This window comes from Serinus canaria, chromosome 2, assembly GCF_022539315.1.
Source record: "Serinus canaria isolate serCan28SL12 chromosome 2, serCan2020, whole genome shotgun sequence".
NCBI classification, from domain to species: domain Eukaryota; kingdom Metazoa; phylum Chordata; class Aves; order Passeriformes; family Fringillidae; genus Serinus; species Serinus canaria.
The window spans coordinates 10,389,613-10,411,882 of NC_066315.1; the positions used below are offsets into that span (position 1 = coordinate 10,389,613).

General features: G+C 40.3%; 1 protein-coding gene across 5 annotated transcripts in view; it reads right to left on the reverse strand.

The window, feature by feature from the left end:
* DIP2C (disco interacting protein 2 homolog C) overlaps positions 1-22,270 on the reverse strand; it is a 308,290-nt gene that overhangs the window by 86,099 nt on the left and 199,921 nt on the right. For 4 of the 5 annotated variants that reach the window (XM_030230938.2, XM_030230931.2, XM_030230928.2 and 1 more), the window contains 5 exons: positions 20,514-20,645; positions 19,035-19,154; positions 17,896-18,093; positions 8,147-8,238; positions 4,248-4,358 (listed from right to left, as the gene is read on the reverse strand). In XM_030230938.2, the coding sequence (XP_030086798.1) occupies positions 4,248-4,358; positions 8,147-8,238; positions 17,896-18,093; positions 19,035-19,154; positions 20,514-20,645 (653 nt within the window). The remainder of the gene's footprint in view (positions 1-4,247; positions 4,359-8,146; positions 8,239-17,895; positions 18,094-19,034; positions 19,155-20,513; positions 20,646-22,270) is intronic. The other variant, XM_030230923.2, reaches the window with a different exon arrangement.

Consider the following 22,270-nt stretch of genomic DNA (forward strand, 5'->3'; position numbering starts at 1 on the left):
AAAAAGAGCTCCTCAAAACCAGTTTTTACTCTGTATGAAGCATCCTTTAAAAAAACCTCAAGTGTCCTGGAGTGGGACAATACGCAATTCTTCCAATCACACTGTGAGAGCCAGCATCTGGAAAAGTACAGAAATGCCTGCTGGAAGCACACATAGCATTAAATCTAATGGGCTAGGAAATAGCATTTTGAGTGAGAAATTAATTTTTACATGCTTTCATGTCACACACACCCTGCTACAAATTCTGCCCATGATAAGGAGGCCATGAAGATCTGTGAGGGATAGATTTCTTCCTATGTTCACAGCATGTGACTGAGCATAACTGTGAATGTGCTTGGAGGACAAAAATGTTATTTTTAGATTAAAACTGATTAACACCCCTGACTGTATCAGAGCAGAATAATAATATTTTTCACGGCGCCGATCAAATGGAAAAAAACATTGACCTAAAAAATATAAAGAAAAAGAAATCAAACCCTTATTTTAAAATCTTTGCATGAGGGACACAGTAAATCACTGTTTGAACTAGAACTCAACATGTTGAAACTCCCATCTCATCTACTTTGACAGGACATTCTATGACATAGTTTGCAACTCATGTCATATCCCACATGCAATGAAAGGGTTTGTAACACTCCAGCTTCAGACAAGATTAACAAAAGTGGCAGATCTGAAGGAAGAGATACTGAATAGGACACATTGTTTGCTAATGTTTGGGAATCATAAGCAAATTTTGAGAGAGGAACACCATTCTGAGGGAACAGAGCCCATAAATGAAGGGATGAGGATTAGCTCTAACAATTTTGGGGAGTGCTGATGATAAAGGCATTGCAATGGTACCAAATTCAGGGAAAGGAGGAGAAATAAAAATTCTGCTTGTTCTATTGTTAGAACCCCTGGCTGCTGCTTTTAGAATGAAGAGTTGGTTTGGGATTTAGGTTCTTAATTTTAGATCAGATGTCCCAAATCCAAAGAGCCAAAACCATGCTGCAGGAACTCCAATTTCCAATTTTCCTTTGCCAAACACTAGGAAGCTTTCTGGGAATAAAACTGGAGAATGCTGCATGGCTGCTGGATGGTCAGACAATCCATCCCAGATGCCAGGTCACACATCCCTGAAGTCCTGGGGGTATTCTAGGTACTCTCTCAACATAAAGGTGGCACACAGAAGGAAAGAGCAAGGCAAGATGGACCTTCACCTAATAGTGAACTGGGAAAAAAATCCCATCAAAATCTTAAAAAAATAACAGTTATACTAAAAACAAAAAAGAGAACACACACAAGATCTATATGCTGGTAAAGCAAAAGCTGCTTCCATGTGGGTACAGATGTCTGCAGAGTAATCTATAAGGCAAGAGTCTACCTGGCTGCAAAAAATTACTGCTCAGTTTTAAATTGCCAGGGACAAAATTCTGCACAGAGCTGTGAAACATTCTTCTTTATGAAAATGTAGAACGGTATTAAAGCTGTTAGTACAAACTTTAAATATTAAAAATGGCTGCTAATATAACTACCTGAAGTAGCTTATCCTGTATCAGCTTATTATTCTGTAAGCCTATAGTATAATATAAAATATAATTGCTGGTCTATTTGCTAGTTCTCATCTCTGTCTTCCAGAAAGCAACCCAAAAGATGTCCACTGCCAGAATGTTCTGAGGCATGCAGAACAGAGAACAAATAATGGGAAAGCATAAAAGAACAGTCTAGGCCATTGTGTGATGACAGGAATGACATCTTCCCACGGATGCCAGAAGCAATCCACTGCCATTTGACCAGGCAGAGGTATTCCTTCTGGGACTACTCAGAACACGATTTTCATCTCATTGTTTCCACTCCAGTTGCCTTTCCATATAAACAAATGCAAAGATATTTGAAATAGTATATGCTGTGAGATTGCATAGCTTTATTTATAGAGTATGGATCATGTTGCTTTTTTAACTGACATCTCTGTTATTGTGTTATTAATCTAATATTTAAACATTGTGGCAAAAGATAAACAGTCTGAGTCTGTAGAAATTCCTTTATATAAATATATATATACACACACACACACATGTGTAACTGTATATTTATATATCCATATATGGATACATATTTAAAAAAAAAACACCCAAGACGTGCAGCCAAATTAGGGTAAGTTATTCATTTGACACAGAGTATTTACTTGGACAGCTGGATTTTATAGTTTACTGGGTGGATGTGGTATCAGATGTTCCAAAATAAATCAAATTTACACCTATCTATGTGCTTTAAAATGTCATTAGACCTCAGAGAATAGTAACAGGGAAAGACATATTAGATTTTTTAACCCTCAAAACCATGTTGTTTCTTTATTTATTTCATGGAACAAATGCGGATTTACCCATTTGAGCAGGCTAAGATCTTAAAATGTACATATTCTGCTGGCCTTATTTTGTTGATGCATATAAAATCTCTGGTTTTTATCAAAATAATGCACCATGTTATGCAACTGCTCAGACTGAATGCACTGCCCTCAGATGTGAAGGCACAACGAGAGCCCAATGCAAACATTTCTACTAAAATCACCATCCTTGTTCCACAGCCATGCCCACCTCTCAGTGCTCCCAAATGCATCATTTTACAATGAAACAGCATAACCCTACTCCCCAAAGCAGGCAGGGTGGCTGAGGTCCCATCCTCTCCCCTTGCATGGCCTTTCCAGCTCTCCTGCATCTTTCCCCCAGTCTCAGACAGTTTAGGCTGGGGCACATCCTGTCTCCTCTTTCCCTTGGTCCTTCTGCTCCGTGGCTCTCAAGTCTGCTCAGCTGGATCATGGTCTCTTGCTGTCTGATCCACTCCCTTCCTCCATCTCTCTCTCCTCCTTCACCAGTTTATCAAATGCCCTCTCCTCCTGCTCCCACTCCTTCTCTCCCTGACACCTTCTGGTTTCACCATGGCACCGCAGATGATGGCTGGGACATGTGTGACTGTAATGGAGAAATGCTGAGGCCAACTCAGCTTCCCAGAGGTGAGAAAGGCTCAAGCAGGTTCATTTAGGAAGGAATCTCTAGATATTTTGAGCTGTTAATTGGTTGTGTGAGATGTCCAAACTGCAAAGACTTTGTGAGGGCTTACAATCTTGTTTCCATGGCTTTCATTTGAAAGGGAGAGTTCCTGTCCATGAAACAAAGATTTGAGCTTCTGTTCCAGAGTACTCTAACACTGGAACATTTCAAAGAAAAGCCCTTGAAACATTGAAAATGTGACCAAAGCAGGCCTTTGCTCAGGCTTTTGCTTGGCATCTCATGGCTTCAGTCAACATTTTCCAAAACAATTCACTTTAAAAAGAAAACTTGCAAAGATTAGAGAACACTCTTTGTGTGGATAAGCCCAGACCAAATAATTAAAGTAAGGCATTACCAGTGCTAGCTAATAAAAGAGTGATTATACAAGGGGTATGTGGGAACAGCCAGGCATGGCAAATTAAGGGGATATGACCAAAACCAACCCTTGTAATTAATAAATACATTTTGCTGTACTTACAGCCTTCAAGGCATACATCCTCAGATTCTGCAGAACCATCTAAGTGATGCAGCTGTGGTTCACTCCATCCCTCACTGCCCCCAGACACTCCTTCCAGCTGGAACTGCTCTAGCTGTCTCCTAACACTTCTCTGGGATATGTGGTTGTACCTTTGAACCAAGACTGGATGTGAAATGCATTTGATCAGCAGTGGTCAGTTTTCTCTATGAATGTATGTTCTGCGGCAAGAACTCCTGGCACTTTGTTCAAGTGCCACCCTTGGCAGAGGTGGCCATGGTGACAGAAGCTTTGGGACACTTATGCACATATAGACACAGGAGAAGGCATTTCCATAACAGCTTTGAAGTAGCACACACAGCATCAGTGGCATTATAACAGCTTGGGTTGCAGGGACAGGTGGAAAATCAGCAGTTGTTGCCAATGATTCTTTGTCAGTGGCCAACACCAGAAGGCTTTAAAAGGCAACAAAGGTACTCCATCTATGACTGGCAGAGCTGTTCTCTTGTAAAATATTCCTCTCATTTTCCATGCAGACCTGCATCTGCTGAAACTGCAAGCACATCTTCAGATTTTCTATCACAAAACAGAAGGAACTATATATAACTCACCACACAGCACTATCTTGGTATCCTCATATCCAGAGCTAGCTAACCACAAAAAAGTACTCAAAAGCTGTGTTCAGTTGTGATTTATTCTGATGTAAGTGCTAAAATGGAGTAAAAAGCAGAAACTGAGTTCCCCACCTTTCTTGTAAGTGGCACTTCAATAGGGACGGGGACAACTTCTGCAAGCAAGCAGCCATAAAATGCCACCATGAAAGCAGCAGGATCATTGTTAGGAAACACCAGGGTTACCTGAAAGAGAGAAATTTACATTAAAAATGTTTTATCCTAGGTGTCAGATCATGGTAATTGGAGTTTCCATGCTTCCTTTTGGATGCAGGTGAGACTGGAGCACTTCTAAGACTGCTATTCAAATGCCTAATAACAGATGAATGAGGAATCAGAAAGAATTTATTCTGATAAATATTCTTTTTATGAATATTTTCACTTAGGATGTAGTTAAATATTTTCATGCTGCATTGTTTACTACATTGACAACATGTCATCTGAACCTTTCATCTGAATTAACTGATTGCTTTAGCAGTGTTAAATAACCTAACTAAATGGAATTAGAAGGATTTTAGATTCTCATGTAATAATTTGTTTGAAGTTACAAAACTGAAGCATATGTGCGACCAAATCAAATTACCCAGACTTAGGATGTCATTATGCCAATCACTAACACACTGTTTTGCTTCACTACACTTTGCCTCATACAGCAGTTTTGTTCCAGGACTGTCCTGTTGTCCCAGTGTAAAGTTTCTGTGTGCTGTGTACACACAAAAAACTGGTATCTAGAAGCAAATGTCACATCCAGAGCTGGCCTTATCACATGCCAACCTAGGTGTGGATTTGTTGAACTTAACAGCTTCAGGGCTAGGGCTGGGGAATTATTTAGATAAAAGAATGCCAAAACCAATCACCAGAATGCTCAGTAGGTGCTGAGCTGTGCAGCTTAACTCCTGCAGGCCGTGCCTGAGGCAGGACAATGCCTGAGATCCTCCACGGCAAAGGGAAAGGAAAAGGGAGGGGTCCCAGCCCTGCTGAGGATTCAGCCACTTCAGAGAGCCCCCAGCTCTCCTTGGAAGGGCAGGAACAGGACTGCCCTCACTGGTGAATGGCCTCAGTGGCTGGATCCTCTCTGTGGTTTTATTCCAGTTCAGGCAGATGAGCATTCTCAGCTCACGTCCTAAACAGCTGTAACACAGCTGGTAACTCCTGCACACTCAACTGCAGTGGCATGCAAAGGCATGGCAAATGATTCCAAACCTCTTTTCCATGGGCTCACACACAGGACAAGGGTGTATTATCACAGCTCCTTGCCATTTGCTGAAACTACCAAGCAGCTCCTGAGTTTTGACTGCTTCAACATCCACTGAAGTTTTGTTGAAGTAAAACCATGATGTTTCCATGTATGCTCCAAGGTTCAGTTACAGGAGATTGTAAGTGTTCCCAGAATTTTCACAGGGCTTCAAAGGTAGACACCTTCAACACATCAACTCAATTTCTTCAAACTAGAAGAAATCTAACCAGCCTTGTCAAATTGGTCCAAAATATCTCTGGATTTTAAGCTGAAGACTTTAACCTCATAATTCTTCATTGCTACTTCTTCTGGATACTTGCACATTAAGCAATCCAAATGCTGGAGATGGCTCTGCAGAGCTTACTATATGCAAATGGAAATACAGGGATTTTGCCAGGTGCATGGGGGGTGGGGGGATGATAGAGATTGCTGAGCCCAGCAAACATCTGAAAGATCCCAAAATATACTTTGAGGGTTCTTAGGTTTTGTATTGGTCTTTGCTTACATAAAGGCAGTGAAGGTTTGGCTGGGAATCTTTGAAAAGGAGCTGACAGAGGTGAAAAAAATCTCACTGAAGTCCAGTGGGAATGAGGCATTAACTTCCTCTCCAAAAAACATTAATCACTAACAAACTTGTACCAAATAAATAAATAATGTGTGTAAAAGCAAAAAGGGCTGAAGGAACAAAATCATACAGTGTACATTAGCAGATGAGAATCTGGTTAGCTAGTAGATATTTCAGAGAGCAAGATTAATTTCCAGGCAGCTGTCTGGGGTGATGCAAGGTTAAATTTCTGAAGTTACTATAGAAGGCAAATGCACTTTGCCACGTATAATACCAGAAACAAGGAAGGAGATGCAGGCACGTTCATTTACTTTTTGGCTCAGACAAAGAACCTAAGAGGTGAGGTAATGGTAGTCATGAAAAACAGATTGTATTGACAGAAGTTGTTTTTAAAGGGAAAATATAAACTATTTTATATATATCAAAATAAGGAAACAAATACATTCTCTCTTGGAAAGACCAGAAATATGTGCCTGTATTTCATTTAGCATTTAAAACTGCCTTTAAGTGTTGTCGCACAACACACATTACTTAGAATAAAGTCACCTTCAAAGAGGTCAGAAAGCTTTTTTGTTATTACAACAGGGGTGTAACAGCCAGAATCACAGCCTAGAGCATCAGAAGTGCTGTAACACCTCATCTTCAATGTGAAGTTGCCTCAAATGATCACATTCCTGTTACACAGGGATGCCAGGCAAGATGTTTTTACAACACAAAGCATATGCTTTCAGCACTCAGCTACAAACATTTGTTTCACTCTAATCTAGGCTGACTTATTTTAGATGAGCTGCAATTTGTGCCTTACATGTCCTGTGCTTGCTAAACTTCCAGTTTCCAGCCTGAACTATCCACAAATCCTTTCTTAATGTTAGGAGATGCCAATGACTGCTGCAGAAAATGACTATGAAGATGGGCAGGCAGCACACAGTAAATAAGGAGAGATGCACATTGCCTGTAGGTGAACTTTATTCTTTTGGAGATTTCTGGGTGGACTGTTTTGATGTGTACACTTGAATAACTTTCTGCTTCTGCTGTTGCTTAGAGACACACTTGTAAGTCAAGTAAAAGAGAATTTCAGATCCTAGTCCTGGCTGAATGCCATTGTAGGAAGCAATTTAGATTAAGGATGTAGAGATCCTTTAGTTAATTTCTTTATGATTTATTTCAAAAAGAAACACAGGAAGGACTGCCACTTTTGGGTTTTTTCCTCTTTTTTTCCTTCTGGGAAGCATTAATGCATGCTTTCATTTTTGAAGCCCTAAGACCTGTGTAATGCAAGCAGACGTTTCTCACACGTGGCACAAGAGGATCAAGTGAAACAACAGTTTGAGAATTGCAATCAGACACTGGAGGGGGAAACTTAATCCCACACTCACAACTCGGAGCACTAGGGCAGGACTGAAATTTGTATTTCTGACAAATTTGTTCTGGAATATCCATTCCATGGCTTAGATCCAAACTGGAATGGGACCTGTGGAATTTTCTATACACACTCTGGCAGAGAAAATGAGCAGCAGGCTAAGCCAGCCTTGGCAAAGGGGCAGGTTTGTAAGTACATTGTTAGCAAAACCATAGGACATTCTTGTCTTCATTTAACATCTTCAAGTGCTACCTCTGCAAGTCTTGCTCTCTGTGGGCTTTATCCATCTACTTAGATTCAGCCCCTAGCAGTAGCTGCATCAGAGTCAGAACCAGGAATGGAAATATTCTCTCTGTTACCAGAGAGTGTCATTTATTCATTCAACTAGCTGCCAAAATGTGCTGACTTTGCTTGTCTTTGTCCTCCAAAATGCTTCTTCTGTTTCTACCATCTCAACTACTACAAAGTCATTAGTAAGTCAGTTTTTTATCCACATGACACCTCCAGGCTCCATAAGCGAGCTTTTGCTAAACAGACTGTTGTTCAATGTCCAAAAATCACTTTCAGTGGGAATGTTTATTGTTGATGTTGCCACAACTTCAAGTTCAGGGGGTACCAGCTCAGGTTACTGAAAATATGCAGGTCAAAACATCTGTCTGAATGATCAGTCTTAGGGAGGAAACAACAGATTTCACCCTGTCCCACACCCCATTATTTCACTTCACTAACTTCCTCTGAGCATCCCAAATACCTCATTCTCTCTTTGTCAATATTGGATTTGAACTATTACAAACAACCATTGAGATACTCACCCTGTCTCCAGGTCGTACCATTGGTTCTTGTTTTGTGCCTAATTTGTGTAGTATATTGTAAGCAACCTTCATACTTCTGGTCCAAAGTTTGCCTATTAACACAAAATTTTCAAAATTAATATAAAAATTCTTATGTTTTACAAGATTATTAAAGAGAAAGAATACCTGAGAAGTTGGAAACACACAGTAGGAACATTTATATTAGTTTTCCAACTAAATATGACACCACTACTGGGACTACTGGAAATATTTAAATACTTATCAGAAGTTTTCTTTGAACTTATTTTTTTCAAGACAGCAGCACTTTAAAAACAAAAAGAAAAGTGAGAATAGCTTTCTTTATGGCAGAAGTGTTTTACTTTGGAGAAAACTGGATCTGGACTCTGAAATTATCTGTTAGAAGGGGCTGGTACACCATCAAGTCCAGGCATCACCCCAACACCTTAGCTGTAGCAAGGTGGAGCTACAGCACATTTCAAGACTGGCCTCAAGGCTGATGTTCTGTTTTGAGCACAGCAATTCTCTCACCAAGGAAAAAGGAAAGGAGTCCCAAGAAGCAGAACCAAAGAAAAGAAAACCCCAACAAACATAAAACACCCCACAGCCAAAGGGGCACACTGAAGCAGCAGGGACCCTCTGAACCTTAGCACATCCATGGGGCTGTTTCACTTTTAATCCTGGGCCTTCTTCCATTTAACTTGTTTTTTTCCTTCTCACCTGCTCCCACACCCTCCCTTCTCTCATTCATTTCACTTGTCCCAGTCACCCCTCCTTACTGTCTCTCTCCTCCCTTTTTTCACCTTCCCAGCACCACTCTTATCTAATCCTTACCAAGTCCCCAATATTCAATAAAGAAAAATTCTCACCCCAAAACTTCTTTGCCCACATTACAGGTCTTTCATTAATCCTTCAGTGATTGGCATCTTTGCTCTCCCAGATGCCCTTTGTTTAGAGACCTTGTTACTTCCATGTGAACAACACCCAGTTTAGCAGCCCTTGTGCCTGGCTGGCCCCAGGTGCTGCCTTTAAGCACTATTCATTCTGACAGTAACAAATCTTTAATTCATGCCCAGCAATAACTGAAACCATAATGGGTTCTGACAACAGCTTACCTATGGAGTTCAGCAGTTCAGGCCCCAAACATGCACTGCTGCTATTTATAACTGAGCCAAGCAGTTGCTAAAATAAGAACCTCCACATCCTGCTTATAAAATGCAATACTACTGAATCATTTTTAAGTGCAAATCTGATGTAAATATAAAGTAAGATGAGAAGGCCAGATTTTCTATTTTTTCCTACTTATGGAAAATTGGAAGGGTCACTGCTGCTTGTTATGGAGAAAGTACTAAATGCAATTATTTCTTATGAAAACAGTAATATAGTATCATCAAGCTATGCTTTGCAAAGTATTTATTTTATTAAAATTACACCAGTATTTGCATGTTGAACTGTCTTGCTGCTCAGAAAGGAACACAATTCTGTTTCACTGGAAACTCAGCGCAGATACAGGAGCATGTCTGCAGGATTAACTCTCACAGAACTACCTGCGTTTGATGGAAAGAAAGTCTTTGAAATCCTCCCTACTGCTACAATTACACTTGACAAGTGAGTAGGATAAAAAAAGGATGCCTTAAGAAAGCAAATAGTCTTTTTACTTAAGTTTTTCAACATTAAAGCTTCAGTAGCAACAAACTTAAAAGAGCAATTAGTAATGACACAGAATATTGGAGAATGGAAATCAAAAGCCTGGCAAAATTTCTGAATTGCAAAAGAGAACCATCTTTACACAAAACACTTTTAAACTTGAAATGAACATTGAAGGAGCTGCCGTGAATAGTTATGTCTGAGCTCTAAAGATTAAAGCTGTAACAAGTCTTAAATTTACATTTGTGACATAGTCACACTAATTTTTCATCTATCAAATGTACCATCAAATATTTTCTTTAAAAATCGAAGGGCTATTCATATTACAGTATTTAGTTGCTTTCTTTCAGAGGTGCCCAGTATGCACTACAATCATCTCCACCTAAGAGTCCTGATAAATGCGGAAATTAGGTTCTCTCAAAGTCTAAGAAAATTTAAAGGAGTACTTTCTAGTAGAGTTTTAAATAAGTTTTAAAAACAATCATTTTGTTATGATGCTCTTTTATTGCCAAAATTTTATTTCATCTTCTAAGACACAGATAATACAAGACTGCCTTCCTCACCTTTCTGTTTAAATACACTTTGAACTGCACAAAAATGGTCACAATGTTCTAGTGGCCAGAAAAGACTTGAATTTTCTGCCACCACAGCCCTTTCCTTCTCTATTTACTGCTGTGACACCAACCTGTGTTAAGTATCTGAGGCACACATGCCTCTAAGTAGGAAACTGTGGAAAACTGGAGTGAAGCAGCTTGCTTGCATTCAGCTGGGAAGGGGATGGAACACAAAGATCTTCCAAGCTCTATAATGTCACTCCAACCCTTGCAGGCTCTGCCTGCCCTCAGCTGCTGCCAACTCTGCTCCAGTGTGGGCTGCCAGGGGCAGGCAGGGACCCCCAGGCACTCTGGTGAGCAAGCAGAGCAAAGTCCAGGCAGATCCTGAACTGAACTGTTCACAGGAAGTCTGGAATTTCTGTAGCAGGGCATATAGCTGTGTTCCAAAAACTAAATTAAAAAAGGGCCACAAAAGGAGCAGTAAGCCAGAGGCTGGAGCTAGGAGTGTATGGATGATCAAGGGCAGATCAGTGGCTTCTGGATGGGGCACAAACTTCTGACCAGACGTGGACTGAGCCGTGGGTCTGTTTGGTCACCTTGGCTGTTTGCCCTCCCCAGCCTGACACCAAGAGAATCACAAAGGACCCCACGTCTGCAGGATAACAGCTCTGAGAAGCAGAGGATGTTATACAGAAGGAAATCTTTGAAGTGTTTCCTTCCTTGGTTCTGCCTAGGCTGCAATTCAGAGCAACTTTTCCTTTGCACACTGGAGAGATTTGACGCTGCTGGGAAAAAAGCCGATTGCTAAAACCTCTCGCACAAATCCCGATGCTGTGACCTTGCTGTGACCTGCACACAGTGCCACATCTGTGCTGTGGGAGTGGGAGGCCTGGTGAGGAGGCCAGCTGTGCTCCAGCCAAGGCTGCCACCCTGAGCTGGGGCTTAGGGCCCATCCCCATGCAGGATAAATCGCTTCGTTACGCGGGCTCCAGAGGAAATCTGGTTGGGCCACCGGGGATACACCTCATTGTCCTCAGCCCAAGTTCAGTGAAGCACAGCCCTCCTTGGATAAACACACTGCCATTAATCTTCTGAGCTGGCTTCAAGACAGCAGGGAGGATGTAGGAAACTCAAGCAACAGCTTGATTTGGTAGTGAGCGGAGCAGCCCGTGTCCCAGCTCAGTGCCAGAGCTCCTCTTTCGTTCCCAGCCATGCCACATGCCTCAGCCCCTTCTGCAGCAGAGCACAGGAGCTGGAGCCTGGAGCTGCTCTGCTGCCATAACACCACACCCTGTGAGCCCTCCTGCTCCTGACATTCTTGTCCCCATCCCCACTGCAGCAGGGTCCTTCCAAACAAATCTTACCAGCAAAGGATTTGTGCCTGTCAGGCCCTGATCTCACTAGACAAACACTAACAGCTACTTTCATGCATTTAAAAAATGAAGGATTGTTATGTCATCTACAGAAGTGTCCCATGGTGTTTAAGGCACAAGGGTTCCCTCTGGAAGGGCCCCAGGCTCTGCAGTGCTGGGACTGCCAGTCACACACATACCATGGGTAATACAGGGCACTGGATGTTTAGGAACACGAATTACCCCTCAGTTTTCAGGTCACAAAACCATTTCTCATACAAAGCAGACTGGTAGAGTTCCCCCAGCTAATTTTGGAAAACAAAACCCCAACAACAGGCAGTTGATGCAAACCTTGTTGCTACTACAGTTTATTACCTTGTTCCTACCTCCCACTGAGCTGCTAATTGTGCTGCTGCTCTCCAAAATCTTGTATAACTCCACAAGACGGTAAAAAACAAAGCTTTTCTGTCCATCTATGATTGCCTAACTTATAATTGCTTATTTACTGAAATAAATCTTCCTCTAAAGATTTTCACTCAGCCACTTCTGTCACTTTGCCAGAGTGCTGGTGCCAGACTCCCATGCCCTAGCAGCATGCTGCTGCAGGGAGGCCTTTCAGCTTCTTCACACACTTGCAAACTGAGCAGAGTTCCCACTGTCCAGTGAGTAACAGCAAGTACCACTCTGCCTCTGAATGTGAGCCACATCTGGCAGACATCACATGGGCAGGAATGCTGGGAAGGACAGGATGGAGAATGGCATCTCGCCTTCTGGCAGCTGTGACAAACACTCTTGGCACCCATGTGGAGCCAGGCCTTTTCCTCCTGCCACTGGGGTTTTGATTTAGTTGAGCAGTATAAACTCTGCATCAGCAATGATATGTTTTGTAATCAGTCCTCTTCTTTTTTTTAAGTCTACTCAGATGGCAATAAAATTTAGCAAGTGAAGGCAGTTAATACCCAGGAAACCACAAGGTGTTAAAAACCACACAAAAAGGGATCTGTTAACAAAAATTAGGTATTTTCCACATGACACTGAGGTAAATCTCTTCCTCTTCCTTTCCAAATCTGTAAAAGGACTAAATGTTTGTGTTGAATGTAAAGAAGGTTTTAATAGAAAAGCTGTATCAGGGAAAAAACTCAGAAAGCAAACCACAATGAATTTCCTGATTGTCTTCAGGACATTTTTCAGAACCACACAGCAGTAACTCAACAAAGCCAAACCAGTGGGTGCTTACCCATCTCCGTGCACAGCAACTGCCAGGCTGCCAAAGTTTAACTGCAAATAATTTTGTCAAATATTCATTTTCTCAATACTGCAATACATCATTCCTTGCATTAAATAGAAACAAGAGCATTTATTAAATATAGGGTAAATGGCAAACTTCCTAATGTCATGCAGGTAAAGGGGCTTTTTTTTTTTTTTGCTTTGCAAAATAATAGTTGCAGCTTTACTGCTCTGGTAATCCTCTCTTCATGAACTGTTTAGATCCAGCCTATACAGAAAATGAAGTTGTAGTCTTTTGGGATAAAAAAATCCAGAGAAAAATATGGAAAATATTCTGTTGCAGAGAATTAAGGACTCCAGACACACTCAGAATAGAGGCAATCTTGCTATTATAGTGCTTGATATTGAAGCCTGAATCATATAATCCAGCAATTTTCAGGTTTTTTTATTAAAGAAATAAAGATTTTAAGTATTGAAAAATCATAAGATTAATATCTGTCTGAGGATTTAAACCATGACTATTCATACTTCTGTGAGTCCGGAGTTATTTCCGAGGTAAGGACAGTTTGGTTATGCAGCTCCTTGGTCAGAGGCATCTTGAATCTGTCTCTCTCCTGCTGATAATTGTGAAATTCCTGGTCTGGGGCATTCTCACAGAAAGGCCAGGAAAGGGTGCACATTGCACACCAGGTGCAGAATGGCTTGGGGTTGGCTGGTGTTGGCCTGTTATTACCTTTAAGGTATGCCAGGATATCTTCAGTATGAGCAGCATCACCTCTGCTGAGGCAGGATCCCTTTGGCCCCAAAATGTTTACAGTTGCTTTAAAGTTATTTTTAAAATCAGCAATTCATTTGCAGACAAATGCCATTTCCCAAGCATTCCCTTCTCCACAGAATCCAAATGGAAGAAACTATCCTCTGCCCAGAGAGCCACATCTGCTCTTTTTCCTGAGCCCTGATGCCTCTGATGTGGGAAACACTACACCAGAGCTACTGAAAATGGCTGCTAAAAATCTGATTACAAATAGTGTTAGATAAAGGGAATTAGATTCTTTGAATCAGACAAATTTAACTGATACTCATTTTGTTATTTTGAACAATGGTTACAAAAAGAAAGCTCAAAACTTGTTTATTGATTCATTACTTTCAACACTTTACTTTTTCCCCAGCCATTCTGGTTCTCCTTAGAATAATCATTTTAAGTAAGAAAAGTAGTTCTGGTATCATAAGGACTACACAGGATTTAATTGTCCTTTATTCACATCTCTCCTCTAAGAAATCACTAAGCAGTTCATTATTAATACCAAAACCAGATGCCTAACTACTCTGATTGACTTTGAGCCAGAAATTGTCTTCCTTTTCCTCAAAGTACACATTACTTTTCTAGTCAGAGTTCAGACTCTCATAAAACCTGATAAAGACATATTTCCTTCCCATATCTCAGACATTTCAATTTATGCATATTCAGTGATTTGATTTATAAAGGGATTGAGAATAACTTAACTAAGATGTTCTCCACTTAAACAAGTTCCCAGAGGAACAAAATATTTGAGAAATAAGTGATATTCATAGTGTTTCATTCACTAGAAAGAATTTAAGAATTTTGAGTACATTAAATAAAGATTACAACTGGGGCACTGAGAAGAACTTCAAGAACTGAGGCAAATGCTTCAAACACTTGCTTGAAAAAAAGGATCAAATCTGCAAGTGCAGTTATACATTTATTCTATCTAAAGTAATCTGAGACACGTGGAGAAAACCAGTCCTGACATGCTATGAAGACAAGAAGCTCAAAAATCATGCAGAAAAAGACACAGGAGATCCAAGGCATTACAAATGTGATGAACTCCTGCAGAGAAATGGGAGGGCAGCAATGATTTTAAGCAACAGCTGGAAGTGGAACTTCTTTAAACTGGTTGCCCTCCTGGCCCAGAAGCCCTTCACAACCTGGAGCACTCCCCTCCCAAAGCCACACGAAGACATCAGCACCCTTAGGGGACAAATCCAGGGCAGTGCAGCACACAAGGTGGTCCCTGCAACACTGCCCCACCTCTGTCTGCCATGGCAGGTCTCAGCCTGGCCTCTGCTCTGAGCCCTCAGAGGTGTCTCTGGAAGGGACAGCAAAGGGAAGTTGTGAGGAAGGCTTTGGAGAAGCAGAATTTTGTGGATTCTCAGAGCTCCTTTTCAGCACACAAGGCCACCAAGGGCAAATAAGAAAGCGTCCTGGGTAGATGTAGAGGCCAGCACTATGTTTCTCAGGGACAGAAGAGAGCCTGATGTAAGAATTTAGACCAAGGTCACAGATGGGATGAGGTTTCACCAAGCAGATGCAGCAAAAAGCCTCAATTAGTAAAGATTTCCTGCTAAAACAACCTGTGAGGTTTGGACACAGAATGGCTGTAAAATAAAGAAAGGAAGAAATATCTGGGCTGTGTATGGTACTCTAGTTAGAGCCTGAAAGATTGGTGGGAAGGCAATATTGTCTACAACAATCCACAAAAGAGGAGGTAAATATGCTTGGTGGTAAGGGCATTAGGACTCCTGCTCAAGATGGGCCTTCATCTAGCTGACAGCTACGAAGACACTCCTGGAAATCATCTTGGAAGGTGGAAAAAAGCATGGGATAAGCAGGCAAACCTGTAATTCACCCATGCAGGGACAGAAAACTAGAGAAGATACTGAGAATGGAATAAAAAACATCAAAGAGAAGCCTCCTCTTAACCAGAAAGCTGGAGGATAAATGAAGATTTCCCTGAAGACAAGGGGGTGAAGCAAAAACAGTAAATAGAGGTAAAGTACTCAAGAGGAGGTGCAGGTGATGACAACGTCTCAAAAAGCAACACTCTGGAAAATTAGAATTATTCTTATAATTCATGAATATTTGTGAAATATATGAAAATTGGTAATGGTATTTCTTTAAATAACTGTGAAATACAAACTAGAGGCTACTGAAAATCATCAGGGTTGATAGTTAAAATTTTAGTCACCTGATCATATCAAGCACAGGAAGAAATTGAGTGTCACAGTAATACCATGGGGCAGGATTGTGGCTAAGCTCATCTTTCAAAAGTTTATTACTACCAGGGCAAGTGGAACTATGCACAAGGATAAAAAAGTCATGAGTAGGAGTGTCTTTAATGATTTCAAGGCTTAATGTCTATTAATTTTCAAGTTAAAAACTGCCATGCTTGCAATTGCTAGAAAATATTGCAGGCACAGAAGGTGGACTAGCTACAGCAAAATCATTCATAAAGTCACCAGTGAAATGGCAGGTGGCTGTATTGTTAATGACATTTCCAAAGCAGTTTTCATTTAAAGGAACTACTATGGCATAGTAAATGAACATTGCCATGAAAAATAATATCAGTGGTAAATGTACCCAGCAAAGGAGAATTCAGCAAATCTATGAAATGTTTTGGCTTGCAACTTCTTTTATCTACAAAAAGAAGGCAAAAAAAGAATAAACAAAAGAACCTTTTTTTTTCTGACCTCAGGAAACTACTGAAAGGCAACAGGAAAACCACATCCCAAAGTGCTGCCAAATGAAATGTGCGAAAACATGAATTTTAGTCCTACTTTTCTCAAGATTCAGACAATGCAGAAGAGGAAAGAGTTACTTTAGAACAGAGAAGCAGGCTAGGTGGCTCCATGAGCCATGCAGATATGCTCCTTGGGTTGATTTGCACACCCTACAGCCTCAGGCAAAGCAGGACATATGCTCAGACTCTCTGGACGGGATCCCAAATTCAGAAAAATGGTCTGATTCTCAGTAACAGCTTAATTTCCTTTCCTGTCCAATTTATTTAAAGCATTCAGTAGATGACATGACTTCTGCAAACATGTAATTGCAAACTTTAAAATTCTTCCCTAGTTCAAGTAAATGTCCTTAAGGAAGAAAAACATTCATCAATGGTGAATCGTATGTTTGCCCCTGAAATTAAGTCACTTCTTGACTCTGAAGTACCTGAAGGGAAAATGTTTCATGCATGACCCTCAGTTGCAAAGGTTCTCTTTTGCTTTAAAAGCCTTTAACTATATTTGCAGTGCCATACTTGTGGCAGAAAACTTTTTGGCCAGAGACCATTTGAGTCTGACTCCTGAATGGAAATGAATGTTCAGCACTGAACAAAACAGACAGACCTCTATATCAGAGCATGTAACAACATTCTCTGCACAGAACTCCAAGTCCCTGAGAAGGTAGAAATATAAAAAGCAAAATAACTTTTATATCCATCTCAATAGCATACTGAAATGTTCCAAGTCACTTTCAAAGTCTGACAGTTATTCATAATAATTCCTTTGAACATCTCCCAAATGTCCCCTGAACATCTCAAAATCAAAAGCAATATGGGAGTGATTTGTCAGAGATATCCTTATGCTGATTTTTATTTGGCCTTTCTTGGTTGCAATACATTGTCAAGCAGTATATACTGAACTACAAGAACATACCAAAGGTCCCACTAAAATATATCCTGGCAAATCTGTTTCAAGGGGTCACATTTGCTAGTTGCACAATTAACCCATCAGGAGAAATAATTCAAATCACACTTACTAGAATGTCAGTAAAAAAAGGAAAAAAATCCTATTAACTTCTTCAGGAAGCTGATGAATTTTGTAGACCAGGTTAGGCTTTTGCAGAACAAAGCCTGGGTGATATCCAAGGGCAATGCATTTGGACATCAATCTTCAGGAAAAACCTGACCTAGGAAGCATTTCTATTTAAAAGGTGGGTTTAATTTATAATCTGTTATTCCATGGGTATATCAACTCAGCTCTTTTCCTGTCTGAAATAAATCATACTATGACATCTCAGCAACCCATCCTCAGACATCAACAGCTTCAGAGCTGTCTTACCCTACTCACAAACAGAACAGGTGCATCATTACAAGACTTTTTTCACTCCACATTTATGCATTTCCTACACACACCATACAGAATATATAAAAGCACAAACAGTTTGAAGAGTGCTCACCATAAGTGAGAATATACAGTGGTTTTCCATTGGTATCCATAGTGGTTAGGCAAGGAGCTTTTGGTGAGATGGTTCCCCATCGCTGCAAGGCTGCTTCCAGGGAAGGTGGCCAGTTTGTTACCACTCCTAATTGTTCCCCACGCATGGCCAACATCTGAGCTCCTTCTGGCTTTGGCTGGTTTGGATCTGGCTGTTGAACTTATGATTATGAAAAGATATACAGTTACCATGTAAATTCAATACCTTGAGTACACCTGTGTAATCAAGAGAATAAGTCACCTTTGCAGAATGTTCTGAAAACAGTAACATGTAAGAAGGTATTGAGAAGCAACAGAGAAATATAACAGAATAATTTACTTTTAACTTTAGCACAGATCAAGAACTGATGCACCTCAGGAATGAAAAGTCCTTGTTCTTACACTAGCTTTACAAGAAGGGAAAGAAACTGCTGAGGCAGCATGCATATATTTATCCTCAAAATAGCAAACATTTCTTTATTCCTAAAGAAAGACAGAGAATACTTTTTCCTGGAAAAAAATGCAGTAATGAGATGAGCTGCAGAGCTACTGACAAAAATGTACTTTAACAAGTAACAGATTGATTTAAGTCATGTTCTGTTACACGTTTTCTTATAAATTCCTATGATGACTATTTAAATTTCCACATCCTGGCGAATCTTAATTCTCAAAGCACTGGTCTTTTTTTAAAAAAGTTCCATTTATTGACTTTATCTTTGTTTCTATCTTACATTTAGTTCATTTTTCATACTTCACTGTTAGACAAAGGAGTTTGTAAAACATTTAACATGCTCCCTCACTAACATATTTTCACTTATTGGTGTTCCAAAGCACTGGCTGTAACCCACAGCTGAATGTTCTCGAAGCAAAGCTTCCCTACACTCTCTTCTGTCATTTCTTTGCAAACAGAACCAGGAGCTGAGCAAACAAGAAACACTTTTGACTCCACAGCACTATGTCCAAGCTTACTGCCAGCAGTTTCCACTGAATACCACTGGCTTTTTGGTACTTGCTAGTACAGGAAGGGCTTACTTGTCTTTCTAGAAAGTCAACGTAGGAGACAAACATTTTACAGAGTTTTAATAAGTGATCCCCAAACCTTTTGAAAAGCAGTCATTTTACCTTCTAACAATTCCTCAAAGTCATCTACAAAGAACTCTCGTAGTGGCGGTCGTTTGGGCCGTTTTAGGGTATTGACCAGCTGCTGGATCTTTGCTGACACTCTGCTGCTCACTGGTACTCCTGCAGGACAGGGATCAATGGAGACATCAGTCGACAGCGACACGCACCCACCAGACACCAAGGGGGTAAGGAAAGGTCTAGGACTGCAAGGCCACACAATGACAGTTTCATGCCATACTGTGACTCAAGTGTTTAACATCAGAACATGTAAGCAAAAAGGAACAGTGATACCTAATGCAAATGAAACCAATACAATAATGTCAGAGCGAGGCTGCAAAATTAGAGGGGAAGCAGCACACAGACTGAGGGAGAGAAGCACAGTGGAAAAATGTCCCTGCAGCAAATGTCAGTACCCTGAGAGAACTGCCTCAGCAGTGGTCAGTGAGACAAGTGGACTGGCCCTCCCCATGATCACTGGCCATACCAACACTGATTGACTAGACTGCAGCCTGGTGAAGAGTGTGGGTCATAGGCTCTGCCCCATCATTTATTCTGGGTTATTTTTACACTGCAGGGGACATCTGTCCAGTACCCATCTTAAACATGGTTCACGTCTTTGTATTACTTCAGCATGCCCCTGTATTCTCTGAACATCCCTGCAGCCAATCCCACCAGCCAGCAGTCTCCAAAGGGAGCATGCTTGCCCATCCAGCACTTTGGAAAACACAGCTCTGAGCAGCAGCCTGGGGCAAGGGGCATTTTTATAATACAGTCCCATCAATCACCTCCCCTTTCCTTTTCCTTAGTTGAGTGCAAAACCTCTCCAATGTGCACATCATCTGTTCCTGAACTAATAGCTTTCTGTCACTGCATTGCAGAAATTTCAACTTCTTACCCTTCCATAAGGTTGGCTCCAAATCTTTTACCAAGTGGTGTTTAGAGCTGAAGCTACTAAGTTTAGATACAGTACACTTGGTCAACAATTCCATGCTGTGAAATATTGTTTGGTAAGTTTTAGAAAAGAGGAGCAGTAAATAAGGAAGGGTTTACAAATAACTGCTTTAAAAAAAAAATGCCAGAAAAACTAACTAACAAAAAATCAGAAAATAAAATTTCAAACATGTCAATTTTCAAGATGTAGCCATGCTATGTTCTCACATTCATTGCCATTTAAAAAAAACAGACTAGCTGCAACTAGGCAGCATGATAATGGCAAATCTAGATATTCTCTAGGGGTTTTTACCAAACATTTTCTATGGGGAGTCAGCTCTACTGCTTAAGAAATATTTCTCTATGTTATCTTCATTGATATCAGCTTATTTTAGAACTGTAGAGGTACTGCAACTTTGTGTTTACAAGTGAAAAGTGACCAGGAAAAAAAGCCACGAAGAACACCCAAAACCCAAGAGCAGATACATATAGTAGCCACTAAAAAGGTCAGGATACTCAAAATGACCCCAGTTCTGTTTTGGGACATACCATCACCAGTCTCCATAAGCTCAGCATTGCCATACTTTGGTGCCACCCGTGCCGTTGATCCTTGTGGTCTTTCCACTTGTATTGAGTGTTCTGAGGTGTAAGTGGTAACATCTGGAGGGGCAGAATGATTTTCTGTGAAAAGTAAGTTAAAAGGTTTAACCGTGTACCTCTAATGTCAAAAGGCAGAAAAGCAAAAGGCAGAGGAAAGGAGACCATTTGAGGTTTTTTCCCTCAACACATGAACAGGTATTAAAGTTAATGCACAAAATGATTATACTGAACTATAATGTGTAGTGTAATTTTAATAAATAAATAAAGTTTGCACTGATTAAAACAGGGCTGTATATCTGAAACCACATAAGCAATAGGCTAAAAGAATGATACAATTAGGTTGTAGGTTCTCCACTGACATCTGATTTTACTTAAAGCTTAAAGCTTTACTTTACTTAAAGTGGACATCTGCAAACAGAAAAGACCTAGACAAATACACTTCTCATGGATTACTGTGTTAGTTTTTCTAAGTAAAAAGAACACAGCATGTTGTCAATCACTTGCAAGTGCCAGTGTATATCACTTTTATAAGCTCTGTATTTTGACTAGGTCAATTTTAGTTAAGAAAGGAAAAAAGTCAATCATAGCAGGTTTGGAGACCAGAGGCAAAAAATAAAATGTAAAGAAACATGAACTTTGCATTCTTCATGGACACTTGCTTGTCTACTATTTTTAGACAGAGATATTTCAATTCTTCCGCATAACAAAGCCTTGCCTTCCAGAAGGCAAACACGATTCGGTCTGACTCATGCCAGCACTGCTGAACAATTCCACAGAGATACTCCTTCTCTTTCATGGCCTGATAACTCAGCATGCTACCAGTTTGTCTTCCCCTGTTTTCAAGTCTGAGTCTGCATTTCTTATGTATTTGTGCTATTTCTACAGGTTGTCCCATAAATTTTTTGCAGGTTTTTATCCATATTAGATTAGATGGAGATAAACGCCACAAGCAAATAACAACTTTTCTTTCAATTGACATAAATGATCCCCAGCAGGCTCTAAGTTACAAAAGAAGGCAGGTCTTCACTCTGCTGCCATGGAAGTGAAGAGAAATGCATTCTATTTAACAATAGAGTAAGAGTCTTTCAAAATGCAAAAGTTCTGGAAAAATGTCATCGTGTTCCAATACTGTTTTCAAGATGTGCTTCTTACTAAACTTTATCTATAAGCATTATGGTGCTCTAAGTACTAGAACACCAACTTCTACACTAAATTTAATCTCAAATATAATTTTAAAGCGCTTTCATTTTTATGAGTTTTGAACTTTGAAACCTGGTGATTCTTGTGCATTTAATCCAATTTATGCACCATCAACACAGAAAACTGATTTTTTGCTACACATACCAGAAAAGGATGCTAATAGATGGTTATTTTGCATGCCTCTCATTTAAAGGTAGCATTTGACAGAAAATCATCATGCAGATTTAAGACATGACATTAATTCCTGCAGCTGTTATTTAATGTTTATATTCATGAACATCATAAGGGCTCAATCCTATCACCCTATCATATTATCTGGTTGAGGAAGACACAAAATGGCTTTTATTGAGCAACCCAAAAACATCTTGTGTTCTACAAGTGTCCAGTTGGAGCTTTTGCTTCTGATCACATCCATTGTTACAATTTTACTGAAACAAACACCTTACATTGTGGTATGTGACCAACTGAAGTACAACAGATTAAAGTTTATGCTGGCAGTTGCTTGA